The 21,532-nt window shown below is 36.3% G+C and overlaps 2 protein-coding genes across 25 annotated transcripts in view; one reads left to right on the forward strand and one right to left on the reverse strand.

Moving 5' to 3' along the window:
- The first annotated feature begins 169 nt into the window (after positions 1–169).
- LOC137061938 (leucine-rich repeats and immunoglobulin-like domains protein 2) lies at positions 170–6,474 on the forward strand. 2 transcript variants are annotated; one of them, XM_067432644.1, is made up of 8 exons: positions 170–601; positions 815–1,120; positions 1,204–1,464; positions 1,634–1,774; positions 2,061–2,096; positions 2,180–2,211; positions 2,863–3,077; positions 5,697–6,474. In XM_067432644.1, exons 1-7 carry the CDS (start codon positions 553–555, stop codon positions 3,067–3,069), a joined length of 1,032 nt encoding a protein of 343 aa, XP_067288745.1. In that variant the 5' UTR covers positions 170–552; the 3' UTR covers positions 3,070–3,077; positions 5,697–6,474. The 2 variants fall into 2 exon arrangements, with proteins under 2 accessions (XP_067288745.1, XP_067288744.1); XM_067432643.1 differs by having other exon boundaries at positions 171–601; positions 812–1,120.
- A 141-nt stretch (positions 6,475–6,615) lies between these two features.
- dlg2 (discs, large homolog 2 (Drosophila)) overlaps positions 6,616–21,532 on the reverse strand; it is a 281,667-nt gene continuing 266,750 nt past the window's right edge. For all 23 annotated transcript variants that reach the window (XM_067432627.1, XM_067432641.1, XM_067432628.1 and 20 more), the window contains 6 exons: positions 14,589–14,639; positions 14,379–14,480; positions 11,447–11,619; positions 11,067–11,176; positions 10,864–10,955; positions 6,616–9,283 (listed from right to left, as the gene is read on the reverse strand). In XM_067432627.1, coding sequence (XP_067288728.1) covers positions 9,177–9,283; positions 10,864–10,955; positions 11,067–11,176; positions 11,447–11,619; positions 14,379–14,480; positions 14,589–14,639 — 635 coding nt within the window. In that variant the 3' untranslated portion in view covers positions 6,616–9,176. The remainder of the gene's footprint in view (positions 9,284–10,863; positions 10,956–11,066; positions 11,177–11,446; positions 11,620–14,378; positions 14,481–14,588; positions 14,640–21,532) is intronic.

Here is a 21,532-nt window from a genome sequence, read left to right on the forward strand (position 1 = left end):
TGGTACTTTCTTATTGAAGGGTAACACCTGTGAGCTGACGAGAGAATGATGGGTTTCCCTTTTGAGCGCCACTTCCTTATATTAATAAATGTTTTCACTCACTTCACTCGCTAACTGCTCATCCAAACTCATTATAGCTTCTTTAGGACATGTACTGAAAAATAAAAGAAAGTACAGTGCAGTAAATATTCCATAAAAATATGAGTTAAACAGAATCAACGCTGGATGACATCAAACTATTTTTTTTACATTTGAATATTAAACTGAATCACAGGAAGTCATTTGTATAATTAATCTGATATACTATGTGAAATACACTTGAAGCGTGTACATCTATTATAATCTGAATAAGAGCAGCCCTGCCTTCTTCCTCGTTCCACCCGCGTTTGTTTTCCTGTTGTGGTTGACCGTGTCTATATTTTTACTTTAAGGTGACAGTTTCGAGTGCAATAAAGCTTAAGTCATATAAAGCACATCTACAGATTACAACGGTTTTATTAATGATAATGAAAGACTAATTTAGCTTCAAAAAATCTTAACCCCTGACTTACAATGACTGGAAGTTACATTCATGTCTGGCTGTTTCTGTTTGCTGTGTTTGGTAAGTGTTTAATTATTTCTCTTCTGGTGCGTCTGACTTTTTTTGTGCTATTAATGCTTATGTCTATAAAAGTATTTGAAAATGCTGAATGTTGCTATTGTTACATTCTACATTTATGGTCAATATATCATAATGCGCTTATAGATGATTTTCTTTTATTCAAATGTTTAAATCTATTTGTGGATAGTAATGACTATATTGATTTAACAGCAGAAGACATGTTTGAAGTTAAAAAGACGGGCTTATACAGTCGTGTTGAACTCACTGGAAAGACATTTGATCAAGATACTGTTAAGTCAGTGGAATGGACCAATCTAAACAGATCACATCTATGTCTTCTGTATGACAACAATGAGACCAAATACTACCAAGACTGCCGTGGAAAAGCTAATTTCTCTTTGAGCAATAACACACTCATTCTGAAGAACGTGACCGCACAGGATGAAGGAATCTACATGGAAACTATAGTTAGAAAAAACGGAACCGCCACATTCCACAACTTTACATTAATGATTCAATGTAAGTCAAGACATATCAGAGTCCTTATTCATATGTACTTTCTCTTTTTTATCTGTCTGCTCATTAACACGATTTATTTTAAGACCCTGCACCAAATGCAACAGAAATTGTGGTCTCATGGACATCCAGGACATCTGTGACTCTCAAATGTGAAGTGAGCGGGTTATTTCTGCATCTGATGTGGAAGAGAGAAAGAGTCCCCATTCTAGAGGAACACAGACACTCATTCAGTGAGAGGAACCAAACTCTACACATCAGCAACATAACCAGCTCAGATTACGGAACGTACAGCTGTGTTGTTTCAAATGCATATGGAGAATCAGAACAGCACATTAATATTACCGGTGAGCAGTTTTCTATCCTTATTTAAATCCTCAAAATGATTCAGGGCCAGAAATTAAACCTAAAGCATCTTTAAAGTTTAAACATCTTTAAACTCAAAGGCATATTTCAATAGGAGTACGATTATGAAAAGAAAAGCATTGAATAATCATGCCATTTTCTGGTTTTAAGGTGAGAACTCAACTGTTAATCAAGGAAATGGTACCAATGGTCAAACTCAGTCTGGTCACATTCTGCTCTCAAGTGGATTTACACTCATGGGTGTCTTTGGATTGAGCGTCATGATCTACAGCCTTTACAAATGCCACCACAGTAAGACTTTCTCCCAAATACATGAACAGAGTTCACCTGTTGCTTTAGTACATTTATGAAAACCACAGTCTTTATGATTTAGGTTGATTCTGTGACTCAGATCATGAATGTTTCAATACCACGTAATCTCAGCAAACGTTCTCAAAAACATCAGACAGAAGAAAAGGAGAATGAATCACAGACAAATGTTTAAAACTCCCCGGCTAGCTACCTAAAACCTGACAAACAATTACAGCAACTACTGTTTTTAAATGTAAATAATATTTTACTGTAATTACATTTTTAGGGCAAAGAACAGAAAATGGCAGAACTACAGATGAAGGTGTGTGTCTGATGTGTGTGTGTACATGTATATTATTATACAACAATTGCAATGTCATATAATATCTGAAATATACTTCACAGGGGGTGCAGATAATCTCCTTGGAGTTTATCAGGTAATGGACAATTTTTAAAAACAAATTATAATCTCGGTAGATATTTAGATGGACAATAAAATGATTGATATTTTCCTTATCTTAAACACCCTATGAAAATTAAGGTTTCATATTAAAATTTCATATTTCAAATTAAAATTATAAAAATTAGGCTTTTATTCCATGTATTTTATTCCATTATTAGCATTAATGCATGTTAACAAATTAAGCTTTTAGCAGATAGATTTTTTTATCTATTAAAAATTAGACATATGTCCAACCCAAAAAATAAACAGAATCTATGTATGCAATATTTTCCCAGTCATATTTCTGATCGCTGTTGATCACATTCATATATATGCTATATTTTATATCAGTCCATCTTTACTTTAGCGCAGAGGTGGATCTTATCAATATAAGCTTTGTCTTCTTGTGTAACACTTGTCTTAAACATTTACTTTTTAGTTTAATTTTCTTACATGTTCACTGCACTAGAAGTTGCCGTCTGACGTCATTTTATGGGGTCTTTAAGTCAGAAAAAAATCGTCCAGCGGAATGCTATGAATGATAAATGTAGCCCCTATTGTAGCAGGTTTATGATTTAAAACAGTGCCTGTTTTTTATGATTATGTTTTTAATAAGACCTGCTACTCTACCACTCCTGTCTCTCAGGAAATACCTGGCACTGAAGAAGCGACTCCTTTGCCGTATGTCTACACAGACTTCATTAAGCCCAAAGAGCCCAATCAGGCCTCCGCCGCAGCGCAACACTCGGAGGACTTTGGTTACTCTGAGGTTGGACCCACATGCAGGACGGAATCAGTTGTTCAGTTTTCTGAAGAACAGTCCACAGCCTGTCCTGATGCTGGAGAGGAATGACAACTAATGTAAGACTACAAACATGTTGGAATTAAAGCAGCGAATACTAACACACTTTCATATTAAAGGGTAAGTTCACCCAATAATGTTAATTCTGTCATTAATTACTCACCTTCATGTCGTTCCAAACCCGTAAGACCATAGGCAGCACTTCCAGGTTCTACATCAGAACGCCGGCTTGTAATTGGTCAACGCTGTTCACGTGACACATTCATGTGATACTGACTCAAGAGAAACTCCAATTTACAATTTTACAGAAAAGTGGGAAAGTAGCACTATCTACAAAGTGCTGCACGTACAAAATCCCTTTGTAGGCCAAACTCGGAAGCGAAATTTTAGCACTTCTGATTCCATTGTGCCGAAGTCAATGATTTTTTTTTAATTGGATTTTTTGGCTTACATAAAGTCTGTGGACGCAAGCTAAAGACACTTTTTAATTCTACAACAACAAAAAATGTTTGTCATTCAGAGGCAGTCGAGGAGATTAAATGTCATCACAAGTGTTGTAGTTGAGACCAGCTCATTCGAGTCGAGACCAGAGAGAGCCGGCGCGGTCATAGATATATTTACATTGATGCCTCATTTGACCCATCCACGCATGCATTAATGAGGAATCTATATATATATATTCCACTACACTGTAAAAAAATACTGTTGGTTTAACTTAAAAAAGTAAGTAACCTGGTTGCCTTCAAATTTGCGTTTATTGAAATTAAAAATTTAAATTGATACAATGAAGGAAATTGGTTTATTAAATAGAAACTCAAAATATTATTGAATCTGAACCACATAAAAAGTGATAAATGAAAATAGCACTATTTGGAGTTTAACTGCGTCATCACAAATAAAACACACAATTACCCAATATACTTACACAATCTTTTAATAATATTTGAATAAAGGTTGTCAATTCTCAAAAATCTTCATTGTAATAACTCAAATTTTTATTTGAAGGCAACCAAGTAGCTTATTTTTTAAATATTTTTTTTTACAGTGTAAGTATTAGCCTTCAAAATGCTGAGATTTTATGCATATACAGAAATTATTAGTTCTTTGAATACGCAGAATGTGTTTTTTTAGAGTCTTACAACATAGGAAGTTGAAACTGAATAACAGATGATGTAGCAGACATTTTCGCATGATGTTAAGAGCTAGAGTCTCGCTCCACATGACACTTCCTGATCTGAGTCCTGCTAGCTTTGCACTAACATTAGTCATGCGCAGTTGTGCTTAAGAAAATCTCATCATTGATATTTGATATGTGTCAAATATCAATTGAAAGAAATATTAACATAGAGTAATAATCATGAATATTTTGAATGAGACTCGAGTGGACTCGCAAATAAGTCCTAATATGTCCAAATGCACACGAGTCCATGACAAGACTGAGTCCGAGTACAAATCACTGGTCATCACGACGAACAGGTCATTTCTTTCCACTTTTACAGCCTCTGTACGCTCATAATTGCGCTCTAATAAACTATTCTAGCTTGAAAGTTCTGTGAAAATATTTTGAGACAAAAACTGAAAGAGTTGTCGGACATTCCGTGATGGTGACCGTAGTACATGTAGTTCATTTAAAGCCTAGCTTCAGCTTTTACTTCTGCCAATTGCATTTAGGCTTCAAAATTCATAAAAGGCGTTTATCTGTGTTAATTATCTTGATGGACAAAATGTATAAATATCATAAAATGTTGCTGATCATAAAGCCTGTTTTTTAGTTTTGTTGTTGCAACAATTCAAAAGCCTATGGGAAAATCCTATTGGGTTTTTATCGAGGGAAACAGTGATGCTAACCGCCGGTTAGCCTACAAACTGACGCCATTCCTGCACCACTCTTTGAGCCGGCGTTCTGACGTAGAACCTAGAAGCGCTGCACGCTGTTTACTACGTGAATAGCGTAGGAGAAGGATGGTGAAGAGAAGAGATTGAATAAAGCACAAAAAGTAGGATATTCTCATCGCTTCATAACATTAAGGTTGAACTAAGTTGCAATGACGTTGCTGCCTATGGGTGGTTCAGAAACCTCTCGGATTTCATCTAAAATATCTTAATTTTTGTTCTTAAAATGAAGGAAGGTCTTACAGGTTTGAAACGACATGAGGTACAGAAGTTTCACTTTTGGGTGAACTAACCCTTTAACTCTTTCCTTGTCATTGATGGAAATTTCCAGTTTTCACTGATAAACAGCAACAGGCAAAATCAAGCAGATGCATATGTAAAATAACGCGACCATAGACAGAATATAAATCAAACTAATGTATCTCGACCCAGGACGAGCTATAGGACACTGAAGATTTGTAGTTGATGGACTCGATCTACCCTATCTGCGTTTTGATCATCAATCACATTCTGAAGTTCTGAATCCAATCTGGATCTAGACAAAAGCACTGTTTCTCAGCTTTTTGCTGAATTAAATTATTATTATTATTTTTTAAAGAAACGTACCCACATTCAGGTGTTGATGAAAGAGAATGCATTAAGCTAGAATTAAGCAGAGGCTCTGTTCTGTCTTTTGAAGAACAGCATGTCTTAATATTCACACAACAAAATATTCTGGAGGCCATGAACATTTTGTGAAAATTATTAAAAATGCTGGTGGTGACTGGTGACTTTTGTTCAAAAAGGCTGGCGGGGAGAGAGTTAATGAATCTGGTGCAGTGCAACTTACAAGAGCAGCAGATATAAGCCAGACGAGAAGGGGAAAATACAGCTTTACATCCTGATCAACCACCAGATGGCAGCAAAAACAGCCGAACACACAGCAGTTCTACCTCTTCATTGTTTCTGAGCCTTAAAAACACACAGAATCAGCAAGAGTTTCTCTAGATGGACAGTAGACATCTTCAGAATAATGGGTTCAATTACCATTCTGAAAAAGAAGTGAAGAAACGTATTCCCTCTCTTGCACTTGGTCCTGGATAATGTACAGCATGAACACACTATAAAGACTAAAGTACATAATAAATGTCAATAATGTCAAGGATATTTGAAGTGTCACACCGTGAGAGGTGGTAAGTTTCTATCCAGCCCATTAGTGACTGTCATAGTGAACAGATAAATGACTTGAGCCGTTGGGAGAGCACAGGTGGTTTGTCTTGTGTGGCAAACTCTGTTAAAGGTTCTGTATATCAATTAAAAGGCATGTCATGAAGTCAGCAGCAGATTAATTGATGTTAAAAGGCAAATCTAATGTCAGTAAAGAGGTGCAAACTCTCACGGTGCGCAAGAGAGACCAAAACAGCATGTTGTCAATGACCTGAGTAAAAAAGTCTCACCAAATTTTACATTTACAGTTAGAGTAGAGCACTTTTATCATGCATTCCTACATCAATGTCTTTATTGGGATATCAGGGATACACACTGCAACAGGAAGCAAAGGATAGGTTACTTTCTTAGTTTTGCCTTCAGAAAAGCCAGAAGGAAGAAAATAGTGAAATAAAACGTTTTCTTTGTACCAGATAATTGTACAGTCTCACTTTTTTCTAAGTGTGCTTGAATTATTGCACCCATGGAATGCTGGGAAATGATGCCTACAAACAGAAGGGGGATGTAAGTGTTTAATAATTTAACTTTAATTTCCTGTGATATAAATAGAAAAAACAGAGAGGTTTGGGGGACAGTGTTAATTAAAGATCTTCTATACAACTACAATAAGTGCAAACAGATATTTATATACAAAATTGCACATATCATTTGGGTTTCAGGGGGAAAAATTATAAACAATGTGTGGAAAACAGTTTACATCGCCCGTTTGGGGATAAATAAATCACAAAGCCAACTCACCGGACACAGATGCTCCGGAACAAAAAAATGACACTAAATGCAACGCAGGTATCAGGATTTGAGTGATAAACAGATGCACTTTGATCTGAAGGTTTAATATCAGTGATTAAGCCCTATCTGGCAACCCTGAGACAAAAACAACCCCATTCAGCACGTTTGACTAAGCTGAACATTCACTCCGAATGAATGGACCAAATCAGACTACGAGCACCATAAGGCTTCGGAGAGCCTCGTTCAAGTGCGTACAATCTGCAGGGTTTGATTTTCATTAAAGCCACTGCATCAGTAATTGAGATGCACTTTTAATTACCTAATAATCATAACCAATAGTTTTAAAAGCAAATATTTGGACATGAAGGGTACCCAAAATCCTGTGAGATGCTTTCATGATCAATTGTGTGCATTAAGAACTAAATTTAGAAAATGATATGCTACAGATGATAGAACAATCACATTGAATAAGGAGAAGAAAAAAAAGATTAGACATGAGTAGAGAAAAAAAATAATTTCACAGCATTTAAAATGTTCAATTTAAATTTTGATAGTCACTGATGCCATCCATGGTTTACATTGTCATAACAACATATTCTTTATCTATTGTTATTCAAAGAAATTTCATATTACACCCTGAAGAGCTTCACTGTGATATTCAGTCCCTCTCTTCTGAAAATCCCCCTCTGTGTCCACTATCTGGTTGAACACAATCTGTGAATAATTTCTCAAATATACAAAAGTGCTCAGTCTTCAAGAAAGCGTAAAAAATGTCTATCTGGCCCGAAAAGCCTCTTCCCTTTTTTAAGGCAAGTGGTGACCAGTAGGTCAAAAGACTCTTGCCACAGAACCGTGCTGTAACTCTGTCTCTCAATAAATATTGCAACAAATAATTCCCCCCACGTTTGAAACGAGTGAGCAGACTTAATGGCTTTTGGCATTTGTAGTTTCCACGAATGGCGAGAGCTTTACTATTAATGTGGAAGGACGGGAATCTCTCTCAACTAGACATGGAAAGGGCACGAATGACCGAAGTATGCACTGCGAATGAGTGGACAGGAAGCCAAGGTCATGTCCACGAGTGTAAAGCATGCCAAAATGGACAAAACGAAACAAGCTAAAACTTTTTTACTACATTTAAGTAAAAGCTATTAAGAAAGACCTTGTCCATTTGGCCCTCGGTTTCTCTCTGAACTGTAGTCGAGGTACAGTAAACACTTTAGAGGGTGCTCGAGGGAGGCCACGACTGAACAACCGTTCAATGAATCATTCACAAACGTCAAGCTCCTTCCTGTTATCCAGACTGAACAAAGCTGAAACGACTCAATTCCAATTTTCAGCCAATTAAAGTTCTGGTTTCCGGGGATTTCAGAACTCTCGGTCAGTTTAGAGAGAGCGGATAAGGGGGCGTTTTGTTCAGGGAAAACATGCGCTCGTTACCTTTCATTCACTGGCACAACAGCAACGGCACAATATGATACACCAGTACCAGTAAAATCTCTTTTCCAAAACGATTCTTTAGACAAAGTTATATATCATCTCTATAAATATTTTCTGTGCTGTTGTGTCCTATATAAATAGCAAAATATAGTGTCATATTTCCTACAGCTAGTTGAATTCCTTCTAACTACAGCATCTTTTAATCGCAAGAAATCTTTCTGAACGGATCCGTAAGAAATAATGTACTAAATCTTTGAAGTAATGTCCTCAAACAAAACAGATGTCTGTACAAAAATAATACACAAAAAAAGAGAGAACACAATCAACGTGTGTGTTGTTAGCCACAGGAGTGCATAGATGCTGAGTTTGTGAAATGAGTCTGGGAGGAGTGTGAAAGCGACCGGTTGGGTGAAAAGTGCCGAAAGCTGATATCAACATTGATTTTTTTTCTTTTCTTCTCGGAGGTGGTGATGGTGCGTGGAAATCATCTGTGATGATCTGACCTGTTTCTTTGTCCTTCTGCTCGAAATCCCAACTGAAGATTGTTTGAAGAAGAATACTCAGCGCTAAATTTTGTTTCCTTATTTTCCTTAAATTAAAATGCTAACTAATAAATATACAAACAAAGAGTCCACTTTTTTTGTCGAGACCAAAAATGCTTCTAACACTTTGTGGTGTACATTCAGGAACATTCATATTGAAAGTGAAAAAAATGCGACGTAAATAAACAAACAAACAAACAAACAGGGAAAAAAATAAAATCACCGTAAGAGTTAACAATAAACATTTCCATAATAATAATTTATATTATATTACAAATTATTCCTATGTTTTTGTTTTGTTTTTTGTTTTTTTGCAGTCCAAAGTCCCTCCCAGGGTAAGGTGATTTTTTATAGTTTTTCTTTTGAGGGAATCCAGATGTAAGGTCCAGATTGTTCCTCTATCACCATCTTACACTGGTTATAAATGTCCTCTAGTGTTTCCCCTTGAACCAGCGCTGAGAGAGAGAGAGAGAGAGAGAGAGAGAGAGAGAGAGAGAGAGAGAGAGCGAGAGAGAGAGAGAGAGAGAGAGAGAGAGAGAGAGAGAGAGAGAGAGAGAGAAAGCTGATGTTATTAGATTCTTATGCACTTTACTGAGCAACATCGTTATCATTTTGCACCACAAGAAGTAAGAAAACACAATGACAGTTTCATAATGATCGTTTCTTAACTTAATGGATCATTAGCCACTTCCTCACTTATGAATTCTTCTCGCGTAAACGGTAAGAATAGCCATTTTACCCAGCAACAGAGTCTCTAACAAAGTAGAGAGAACTGTGCAGCTTTTCATTTAAAGTGCCCTTATTATGCATTTGAAAGATTCCTATTTTTGTTTAGGCAATCCCTGACAACAGGTTTACATGCAAGGTCAAAAAACACTTCCATTGTCTTATAATATGCATTTATTATTTGCTCAACGACTCCCAAAGGAATCGTTCAGCGATTAATTTTTTCAAACACCTCCAATCATCTGCGGTGATTGGTCAGAGGATCCAGTCAGCTGTGATTGGTCTACTGCGTATATCGCATGTCGGAAACGTAACGCCTATCACCATCACTGGATTACGGCTTGTCAAGTGTTGAAAATGTCATAAAGTGTATGAACAGACATGGCATCAATTTTGCATTACCAATTCGAGCCAGAATCTGACTGATGAACCAGAGTCAATGGCAGGCGCGGCAGGAGCAGGACCTTTCTCAATGGTCAGTGTCAAAGTAATTTATGGCACTTCAGGCCGACCGAACGTGCAGAATCAGAGTAAGAATGTCTGAGACGTGACGTGCTGTAATCAGATTAATCTTGCTGTCTGTAGCCATTTGTTAGTTCAGTGTAACGATTCACAGATTAATTCATTGTCGAATTAATTTAGGTGCACGTGTGGGCACCGTATCTAAACGCCAAGCAAGGCTGAAAACGCGGGCAGTATACTAATGTTTTGTCCTGACGTCACAACGAAACGGCTTGGGATTTTGTTTGTTTTTTAAATTATTTGTTTCATTGACTCAACTTTAAAAAAAGACAATATATGGTGTACTTTCAGATTTAAAACTTTGCAGGATGTTTTCATTGACTTCATTTTCAAAAATCCATAACAGGGGCACTTAAAAAATAACAGCATTTTTTTCTCGTAAAAAAAAAGTTAATCTATTATAGTACACACAATTATTAATAAAGCAACACACTCTTTAAATCTCTTCTTGTGGGAGCAGATCAACGGAATAAAAAAATAAAGCAACAGCATAGTCACACAGGCTCAAAATGTCCACAAATGAATCATTATGTTCTTTTTCATATTCCTCCAAACACTTACAGAGGTCAGGCTAATGCATATTTCAAGAGAAATTTGACGTGTTCCACATCAGCTCTGCGGCTCTTCTGTCAAATATGATGGATGTAACAAGCTGCAATAGTTAGCCTCTGAGGTAATGCATATGCAACAGACTATCAGAATACGCAAATTAAGGTGATATCGGACAGGCTCTGAGCGTGAAGGCGCCGTTCAGGTCCTCTCGATGGATTAGGAACTTTACTGTTACCTGTAAAGAACTCGCCGAACTCCTGCTCCAGTTTCATGGCACGGTCATATGTCTTTTTGGCCTGTTCCTCCGTCAACCTCTTATTCATTTCCCTGAAACGCAAAGGGTTTAGAAACATATCAATCCCTTGAAGTCTGAGCGCAATTGAATTTGTATTATTTATTGAATAAATACACCATCACAGAGCTGTGTGGTGAACTTACATTAAGGACTCGATGGATCTAGGCTTTATAAAGATGGCAATGGGGTAGAGTTGTGCTACTTGTAATCGTTTTATGGCGTTCCCAGACACGTCAAGTATGCAGTGCTTTCCCTGGAAAAGCAATAAAGACTTGCTAAATGGTTGGAAGCTGAACAGTAGACACAAAGGACACAAGGACAACTGTTGGCCCATGAGAGTCAAGTTAAAATAAGTTCAGCAGGGACAAGTCTTATGTAAAAACATTTCAAGTTTGACTCTTTACCAAGGTACTCGTGAGTACTGTACATCTAGAACATGTTAAACTAGCCACGCATTTCAGTTTGTAAAATCCATATTAGTAAGACTTCATGTTGTGGTTGTAAAACCGTAGCAAGTACTGACCCTCTCAGCCACATATTTGACAGACATGACACTGGTTCCGTACAGATTGTCATTGTACTGTCCAGCCTCGATGAACTTGTGCTCTTGGATGTCTTTCTCCATCTGCTCTCGTGAGGTCATAAAGTGATAATCTCTCCCATCCACTTCATAATCCCGCCTTGGTCTGGTAGTATCTGAGATTGGTTTAAAAAATCCACGCTTTAGTTTAATAATACTTTGGTACTCAGTTCAACACATAAACATGGGAAATCATCACCTTTATTATCTACATACACATTCATGAGAAATACCATAAACTGTAAGAGTGCAGAGGTCAAATCTACTTCCCTAAATAAACAGTTAGGGTACAACAGGGCTAAATGCACACCTTAAGAAAACATTCGCCTTTCACTACTCACAGAGTGCATTGTTTAATTACAGACAAAACTATATATGTTTGCATTGAACATTTATGGAGCAACATATTTTGTGTGAAAATAAAAGTGGTTTATTTTGTTTAAAAATTGTATATATATATATATATATATATATATATATATATATATATATATATATATATATATATATATATATATATGCCTCCACAGACACACGGGGCAAAATCAGCATGAGGCAAAAGACACAATATTGATACAAATACTTTAGCTAAAATAATGTTTTTAACAATGTCTAAGTTAATCAAAACAATCACTTTAGCAGAGTTTGTAATATTTCCTGTTTATTTTGATGAATAAAATAATACATTTTTGTTCAATAAATATACTGTCATTAAAATATTTTAATAATAAAAAAAGTAAAATACAGAAACAACATTATTTTAAAAAGTAAAGATTCTAAAAACACTGAATGAGATCCCATAATTTAACAGTAGTACAGTAGTAACAGTAAAATATATTTTATGATATGATTAATATCATTTTTCTTTTTTATCTGATATGGTGATTATCTCTAAGGTGGATACCCAACCTAATATATGATATTTCCCATCTGAATCTAACCATGTCATGTCATGGAAAAATCACCCAGATATTTAATATCATGTTAATTATTGTGCCTTTCGCCCCAACAGCAGGTGCGCTTTTAACCCCAAACACCATACTTTTACATATTCTTCCATTATTGAAAAACAGTTGATTTAATTACCTTGAACAAAATTGAAAATCATTAAGAAGGCCTTTGTCTCAAAATATATTTAATGATTTTAGCGATTCTCTTTTGCTACATAAATCTACAACATTTAAAAAAGTATCAATTATTAGATCAAATTAGCGCAGAATAAACTTTGGGCTGCTGTCCGTGATCACGTCAAGGATCTGAGAAATTTCCACATGCATATTGAAAAGCGGATGTTTTGGAAAGTGCTAATGGCTTAGAGGAGAATAAAATCAAAGGAGCCTTTTACCCCAGTGCACCTTAAGCCTCGTTGTACCCTATATCTCAAACTATTGGGGTCTCATTCTAACTGACAGAACAGAAACAGTGAGCTAAGCTGAAATACCCATAGATCCCACTGACTGGATACTACAGGGAAAGACTGATGCTATCACATTTTCTACTTGTATCTTGCTCACTGCAGACTAATAGTCTCACTTACCTTCTTGATCAGAACTGTTAGCCGCTTTTTTAAATTATGAACATAAACAAAAATGGTTAAATTAAAGTCTGAAAAACTGAACAATAATTAAAGTTTTTAAGATGGAAAACATGAAAGAGCTCTGTGGCACTCATCAGCAAACTATGAGAATGAAATGGGATCTTTATTACCTTGGGTCTGAGATGAAGAACCACAATATTGTCAATATTTTGGCTAATATGCATAGCACAAGCCAACAAAGCTCTTTTCCAAAAATATACAAACTGATGAAAAAAATGATAAAACTTATAATACAAAGGAGATGTGTGGGTTAACACAACTTTTCAAGGTTTGCCCAAAGACCTTTTATTATTTGTTTATTTATTTATTTGTCTACAGTACATAGTCGGTACAGATTTTTTATAAAATATGACAATACCAGGGTTTCCCTCTAGCATTTTGATAGCATTTGATTTTGATTCATGCGCACCTCTGATTGGCCATCATGTTCACAAGCTCAACAGGTATGTCTGCTTTCAAACACTCTTGTGTGTATCTGTGTAAGCGCTCAGTGAAAAGAGTTAATCATTGTAGCCAATCACAGACATATATGTTGAGAATGTGAACACAATGGCCAATCAGAGGCATATATGTTGAGAATGTGAACACAATGGCCAATCAGAGGCATATATGTTGAGAATGTGAACACAATGGCCAATCAGAGGTGTTTAAGAATCCTTTCAACAGCACTCAAAATGCTAGAGGGAAATGTTGGTATCATCACATTTTTTTCAATTTCAGTACCGACTTGGTACAGAAGTCAGTACTTTTGACAACACTAATTTACTTAGACCAATTACAACTTCTGAAAACATCGCCAAGACATCACAATAAAGTGACCTAGTTGAAGTTTGTTAATCAGCAAACCTTGAAGTAAGTGATTTCATAGTCACAGCACAATGAAATGGGTTGCAAAAAACCACACAGCAATAGTTATGAGCACTGTGGGGCAGTAGGGAACACCACGGACTCTTATGGTCAGGCCACTTACCTCACCATCTCATTTTGGTGAATCCCACCAGTACCGCAATCAGCACAAAGCCTTAAAAACCCCCATGACTACTGGATATAATTACAAACTACCTCGGCCAGAGGTTTTTCTAACACTCCAATTGAAATTTATAATGGCACCAGTGAGAATATCACAGTACACTATTGCTCATTTAGGCTCTTGAGACTGTGGTTGAGTCAGCCTCTACTGAAGGTTAATTTGTGCATTCTAAAGACGAAAAATTAATAATTAATTAAAGATTAATTGGTCTGATACCAAGAACCACACGATCTCTGTAGGGTACTTACGTGGCACACATGACCCAAACTTGTCTGGGAACTCTGAGATGAGGTCATCGTTGACTCTGTCCTTCATGGGGCCCAAGATTATAACTGGTCTGGCGTAATTAACTGTTCAAACAGAATTAAAAATACATAAACATGAGCTCTTGCTCAAATTGATCAACAATCACATAATATATTTAACTTATATTGAACTGACAGTGGAGAAACACTTACTCTCTTGTCTGATGACAGGCTCATACGAGAGAATCAGTTCCTCTTGACTTCCTGGAAACACAACAGAGAAACGGACTCAGCGGGTTGGGCGTTTGTGATAGGACTCAGCTTGCTTTCTGCACAACGCCAGTGATCGAGACGGACACATTTGACGTGCCCTTCACCAAGGTCTCGCATCTCAGAGTGCAGCTCGAGTGGATGTGTAAATGAGTTACTGAGCATGTAATGTCATTACGTACTTGTTGACAAGGACATTTGCATTAAAAAAAGAAAAAAATGAAAAACAGCGGCAAAATTGAGTTAGCGCTCATTTGGGAGATTAAAGGGATCGGCAGAAAGGCTTAGGGATGATGATGGACAACAGAAAAGCAATTTAATCACGGATGAAACTGAAGTTTTAGACAGTGACAATACTAATTGAATATATAAGTCCAATTATGGGAACGCAGGTCCAAAGTGACGCGAGTTCTGAGGTGGTCTGCGCACACAGGGACTCGGGGAGCCAGAGTAGTTTATTTTTAGTCCTGGGATGAACAGAAGCAGGCTGCCGCAGGAACACAATACGGTTATTATCCATCGATTCAAACCCAGATAGGATCGAGTGTCATTCTGAGCCAGAGCTTAATTCCTCTCATTGGAAGTGGTAGCATTAAACTATACAGAATGAATCAGGCATGAATCAGCTTCTGTGTAGTGCTCCACTCTTACCCAAAACAATTTAGATGCTGTGGAAAAGCTAGATGGCCATTATTGGTGTAGCTATTGCCATAAACAGAATGGATTATGTCTGCATAAAGCCTAACAAACACGAAGCACACTCTAAAGCTCTGTTCAACAACCTAATGAGCTGCCTACAGAAGCAGAATTGAAGGCCTCAAATGCAGACTCGCAACACAAAGGCTGTTCTAAAAGCTAGGCAACATTTCTTGTTTGACCAAATTTTAAAGGCAAAACTATATTACAGGTCTGTTGAATACATTATAATACATATAAAAAAACATTTATAACCTAAAGTATCAATAAAATGTATAATTATTAGTGCTGTCAAAATATTGAATGCAGCATCTACTTTTCTATCATCTGACAAACACACAACACATAGAGAGACACGCGCCCGTGTTGAGTTCTCTTCCACGCTTGAGCGAACAGTAACACACAATTATGGCAAAATGTGGAGCATTTTGTGGAGTATTCTCATAAGAGAGTCTTAAATGAACTCAAAGAGTTGTGAGAAAATGAGATCTGCGTGACAGCGTCAGATTCGCGTCATATTCGGCAGCGGCAGATCTTAAAGAGACGGCAGCCTAATAAACCAGTCACTGTGATCCTGTCATTAATGTTCATTAAACAACAAAGGCAACAGAGAACACTGTAGCTTTAATAAGGAATAATATATAGAGACAGAGCGTATTTAGGCCACGCCCACACTGGGGGGGGGGGGGCAATCCAACGCTCTCCATTGACTTTGCATTGTGTGAAGCGGTCGCCTCGTCTTTTCTTATTTATAACAAGAAACAGAACAATGTCTAAAAGCTGATATGTGACAAGGTGTAAACAAGCTAAAAAACACATAACTAAGTTTTTATAAGCTGTCGATCCCAAAAAACGAGCATTTAAGGAGACAAAAGTGCATACAGGCAATAAGACGTGAAGCTTTAGCAGGAAGAATGGGTCAATTTTGGGATCTTGACACAGTATGTCTCAGTATTCCTACGTGTGAAGTAAACATGTTGTCAAATATCCAAATGTCAGTTTTATACATTATATTTCCTGTCGCTGATTATATTCCCCCTCCAGTGGGCGTAGTTCTCAGTGTAATAACAAGTCGCGCTCTGACTCAAGAGCCTGTATCCACTTGTGTGTCCTTAAACGTTCGTTTTTTTGACTCAACAGCTTATAAAAACTTCTGGCTTTTTGTTCCTACATTTTCTTCTTGTTTTCTTTACACCTTGTCCCATATCAGCTTTTAGACATTTAGACATTAATTTTTTTTGTAATAATTCAGAAATGACAAGGAGGCCGCTTCCCGCAATAGAAAGTCAATGGAGACGGTTGGTTTGTTTCCCCCCCCGGTGGGCGTGGCTTTCAGATTATGACTCGTTGTTCTGTCTCTATATTTAATTTATGCAGTTAAGACGGTTTGATAACTTTATTCAATTTCTGTATATTTCTTTTAGACAGTAAGGACGGCCACAGGTGAATATGACATGGGTTTATGTGAAGATTGTTTTAAGCCTAATAAATGTTGACATTGATAGCTTTCAATGATACTGTAATGATGAACGTCTATCATTAATGTTTCATAGAGACATCAGTATCAGTATTAGTATCAGTGATACTGGCCTTCATTCATATATTTAACAAATATTTAAAATACACCGTCATTAAGTTGTTTCTACATTAATTTGGAGAGTAACTGAGAAATTATTACAATATAAAAAAATTAAAAAATTCCAATGTTTTCAATCATGAAAAAAGATGTGATTAATTAATTTCTAATCAATTGACAGCATTAATAATCATAAAACTAAACGGAATAAAATAAAATGAAAAATGTTTACCTAATATTTGAGTGTGGTATTTTTGTGCTTAGAGTTGAGCAAAGCATAGTAACATGCTAGCACCAAACGCAACGGAAAATATTATTACAAGTTGAGTCTCACATGGTTATTTATGTAAAGTGCTCAAAATCAGTCGTGGTGGTTAGAAGGCAGCAACAAGACAACTCACTTTGAACAGAACTTGAGTTATGTATAATCTTTTGAATTCAGCAGGAAAGGATGAGTTTTAGGCATTAAACAGCAGTCAAGCTGAGAGGACAGCATCTGTGAGGGCTTTAAACAAGGTTATGTGGGGTTGATCAATGCCTGGAGCTTTTGGTGGAGACAGATCATACATCATATTGTGTGCCCTCTGACCCTAATATGGAGCCAGCTATCCACCTTATTTTTAACATAAGGGTGGGCGTATTGAAAAATAAGGTGGACTTAATAATTATGCTTGTACTAACATCAGATGAAACATGGTGACTTTAGAAAACAATCTAAAGAATCTAAAAACATCTTTAAAAAATCTCATGCTCACCAAGGCTTCATTTGTTTGATCAAATACAGTATAAACAATGTAAACAATTTTATAATATTATAAAATATGATTACAATTTAAAATATTTTTTCTCTCCAGCATTCAGTCACATTTCACATTGATGTCACATTTAATCAATTTAATGCGTTCTTGCAGAATAAAAGTATTTCTTTCTTTCAAAAACAAAACAAAAATGCATTCATATTAATGAAATGTTTATTGAAACGTGACTCTGAAATGTTTAAACTTTCTATCTTTCTAAAATTAAACAAACTGGAAAATAATCTTTCTGACAGCACATATCAGTTTCCATCAGCGCGTAATCAAGTGAGTCCATTTCCAAAATAAATTAAATACAAGCCACAAATCCTGTTTACCGGCCAAGGGGAAACAAACAAGTCATATTTCATTATGTTGACGATGGCATTCTATGGCTGTCTAGAAGAGCATCACGCAATATGACAATTATACGGCAAAACCCAATCTGTCCAAAGTGACAAGCTCATCCGTCCAGGCTCTGAATACACACTCGGTCTGGAAAACTGCCACTCTCAAGATGACTACAAAACCTGACAGCTAATGTTTCAGAGCTGGACTACAGTACTTTATCTGACCTAAAGTCTTCATGTAACTCAGTAACTTTCTTATAACAGTACGTTCTAGTTTTTGAGAGTGTTGTTGAAGATCATTATCAGGGGCCTGCTCGGTATAAACTTTGACAGTCTAAGTTGGTTGTATTAGACAAAATTAGATTTGAGTTTCAAGCATAAAATACAATTAGACACAGGAGATTAAATTAGCGACCCAGTACAGAGAACGAGAGACGTACACGTTCAACACTCTATTCTGATCGAGCTACATACGCTTTTGTTTCTGTGAACGACTTTCTCTTTCCCTCTCTATGGATTATATCTCGGCACAAATACATATTAATTAATTGAGAATAATGCTAAATATTCAGTTTGACTGACAGGAATTCCCTCATTCCCATAAAACCATATTTTAATAACTGTTTTGACTAAATGCTCCTGATGTGAACATAAAACACAAGACATCATTTGGCACAGCACTGCAGAGACATTATAAAAGACAAAGACAAAGGACTAGAAACTAGATATCTATAAGCAGAACAGTATATTCTGATTTGTTTTGAATAATGTCTGTAATATAATCAGAATTATATGTCTTTTATTATCGCATTTATTTTGACAAGCCCATCCTAAACAAGACATAAAAACAAAACAAATTTTACATTTCATAATTTTGCTTTTCCAGCTATACAAGACTAAACATCAGAAAACAGCACAACAGTCTCGACATACAAACTAAACGAACAACATCTGACAAACTATTTTCACACGTGTTAAGTTCATGCAACATTTTAGCTACCACCAGGGCTGGATTGGTAATCGGCATTTTCCCAAAGGGCCGACACACTTCTGGGGTGATGCAAGTTTAGTTTTTTTGCCACGGACTGGCCCATAATACAGCAGCCCCCTAGGCCTCTCCCTATAAGTTCTGTTCTTTTAATTGGAGGGACACTGCCAAATGTGAATATTCGCCCGCACAGCTCTGCCGCTGACGAACATGTGCCGCTCTAAAGTTATAAACAACACAAGTCGCTTGATCCATTCAGATTTATCTCTGAATTTTGTTTCATACAGTCATGTGATATGGGAACATTACAGGTTCTGTGGTGAATCTAGCTGGAATCAGCTGAGACCACGTAAATACAGTTGTGCTTAAAATCTGTGCAGAATCTGTGAAAATGTGAATGATTAAATAAATAAAAAAAGAGGGATCATACAAAATGCATGTTTACATATAGTCCACAACACATGCATTTATAAAAATGACTCGTTTAAAAGTTGATGAACCATTGATTTTTTTATACTGTGTCATTCCCTGGATGATTTTTGTTGTGTGTTTTGTGATGGTTGTTCATGAGTCCCTTGTTTGTCCTGAGCAGTTAAACATGACGCATTAAGAGCCGGGTGTAAAAACGTAGAGAATTTTTTTTTTGGAGATCAAGGTAAAATGTAGTTAATTTGTCTTCTGGGAAATCTTCTGTTCTATCTTCTATATCTTCTATCTTCTGTTGTTTCCAAAGGGTAGTACTAAATGAATAATACAATTAAGTAGTACTAAATAAAAATTACATTTAAACAAAATAAGACAAATTTCTTCATCCTGTTCAAAAGTTTTAAACCCCGGCTCTAAATGCACTGTGTTCCCTTCTGGAGCCTTAGGGAATGTTTTACCCTTTATTAATAGTTTAAGTTTGAGTCCTTCAATTGTCCCTATAGATCCTAAAAAATCACACAGTCACTGCTGGAAACGGTTCAAATATGTAAAATATGCTTGAAAACTGAAGAATTTTCAGGACCTGGAGGATTTTTCTGAAGAACGATGGGCAGTTTAACTGCTCAGAACAAACAAGAGACTCAAAAAAAACAAAAACAAAAAACAAAAAGAACAGCCGAGAATCATCCAGGGAACGACACACAGATATGTAAACTTATGAACAGGGTAATTTTTATACTTATATAAAATATATTATATATATTATATATTATATTTTATATATATTATATATCTATATATCTTATTCAGGACAGTACTAAATAAACAATTAAAAAAATAGTTTTTTTGTAGGAGTCCACCTATTTTGTAGCCTGACAAGTCACACCCACATCAAGATGTTGGGTCTGGGAACACACCATAGACATGGCTCAATCTGAGGGGCGGGATAAACGGTTGTCTTTCAAACTCCCTCTGCACGCAACGTGAAGCGGAGCTCGTTGATAGATTAAACTTTTGCCGTATCCGGTCAGCAAAACTCCGAACACATCTTCCCTTTTTAAGAATGACTACAGTGTCGTTCTTTGTTCTTTTCTCAAAGAAAAGCTTAACTCCAAGTCTTCCAGAGTTGCGGCCAAAGCCGAATCGAAAGTCTGCCGTTCACCAGTTTCTGTGTTTAAATGAAGCACGCGGAACCTCCACAATTCTGCCATCACTATGTTAAGCCCCGCCCACCGACTCTCTACACGATGTGATTGGCCTGACCAGAGTATGGTTTTTCCAGCTCAGAAGTGTATTGAGAGTTGTTAGACTACACTCGCTGGAAATTACATTTGCTGCGGCTAGGGTGCGTCTAGAAAATGTGCATAATTGGCCTAGAACTACCTATTTTGTTAAAATTATGTACATTTTCACAGATTCTGCAAGGGGTTTCACAAACTTTCAAGCACAACTGTACATGACGATGTAAAATGGAAAACACCAATACACACAACTAGTAGCTTGTCAATCCACCAACACCTTTATAGTGATTTAGCTTGCAGTTACTAACAGTGGAAGAAATGTGGTGTTTTGGCAGGAATGTATTTATTAAAAATGTTGCTATTATTACTTACAATAAATATTGTGGAATATAAATCCCTTTTAGAAGCCGTTTTCATATTTTCTACATGTTTACAATATTTATATTACAAATTTCATAGTTTATTATTATTTATTTATTTTAGAAACCATATAGGCCAAGCCATGGTAATGAGGAGCATGGTTTTACCTGTGTCTGCCATGATCTTACAGTTTAACTCCGGTTTACGTCCAAGAACTATGGCAAATTTCATTAGGGCAATTAAAGGATCATTTAACAAAACAGCTTTAAAGCCTGGATCCCATGAATTAAGGACAATGCTTTTTTTCTCTTTATTAACATTTTAATAGTTCTAATAAATTTTAATTGAAGTAAATTATTAATTCAATGAGGCTCATGAAAGATACTGTAGATATCAGTGTCTTACATAAATTAGGTGTTAAGGCTTTAAACATGTTATTGTTTTTAATGGGGTAGT

This window comes from Pseudorasbora parva, chromosome 23, assembly GCF_024679245.1.
Source record: "Pseudorasbora parva isolate DD20220531a chromosome 23, ASM2467924v1, whole genome shotgun sequence".
Taxonomy (NCBI): Eukaryota; Metazoa; Chordata; class Actinopteri; order Cypriniformes; family Gobionidae; genus Pseudorasbora; species Pseudorasbora parva.

What these genes read in the sequence shown, in the direction of transcription:
- LOC137061938 (XM_067432643.1), top strand. Translation starts at nt 553, where the DNA reads ATGACTGGAAGTTACATTCATGTCTGGCTGTTTCTGTTTGCTGTGTTT. An exon ending in CTTTACATTAATGATTCAAT is followed by an intron (nt 1,121 to 1,203) that starts GTAAGTCAAGAC and finishes ATTTATTTTAAG; the next exon opens with ACCCTGCACCAAATGCAACA. An exon ending in TGGCAGAACTACAGATGAAG is followed by an intron (nt 2,097 to 2,179) that starts GTGTGTGTCTGA and finishes TATACTTCACAG; the next exon opens with GGGGTGCAGATAATCTCCTT.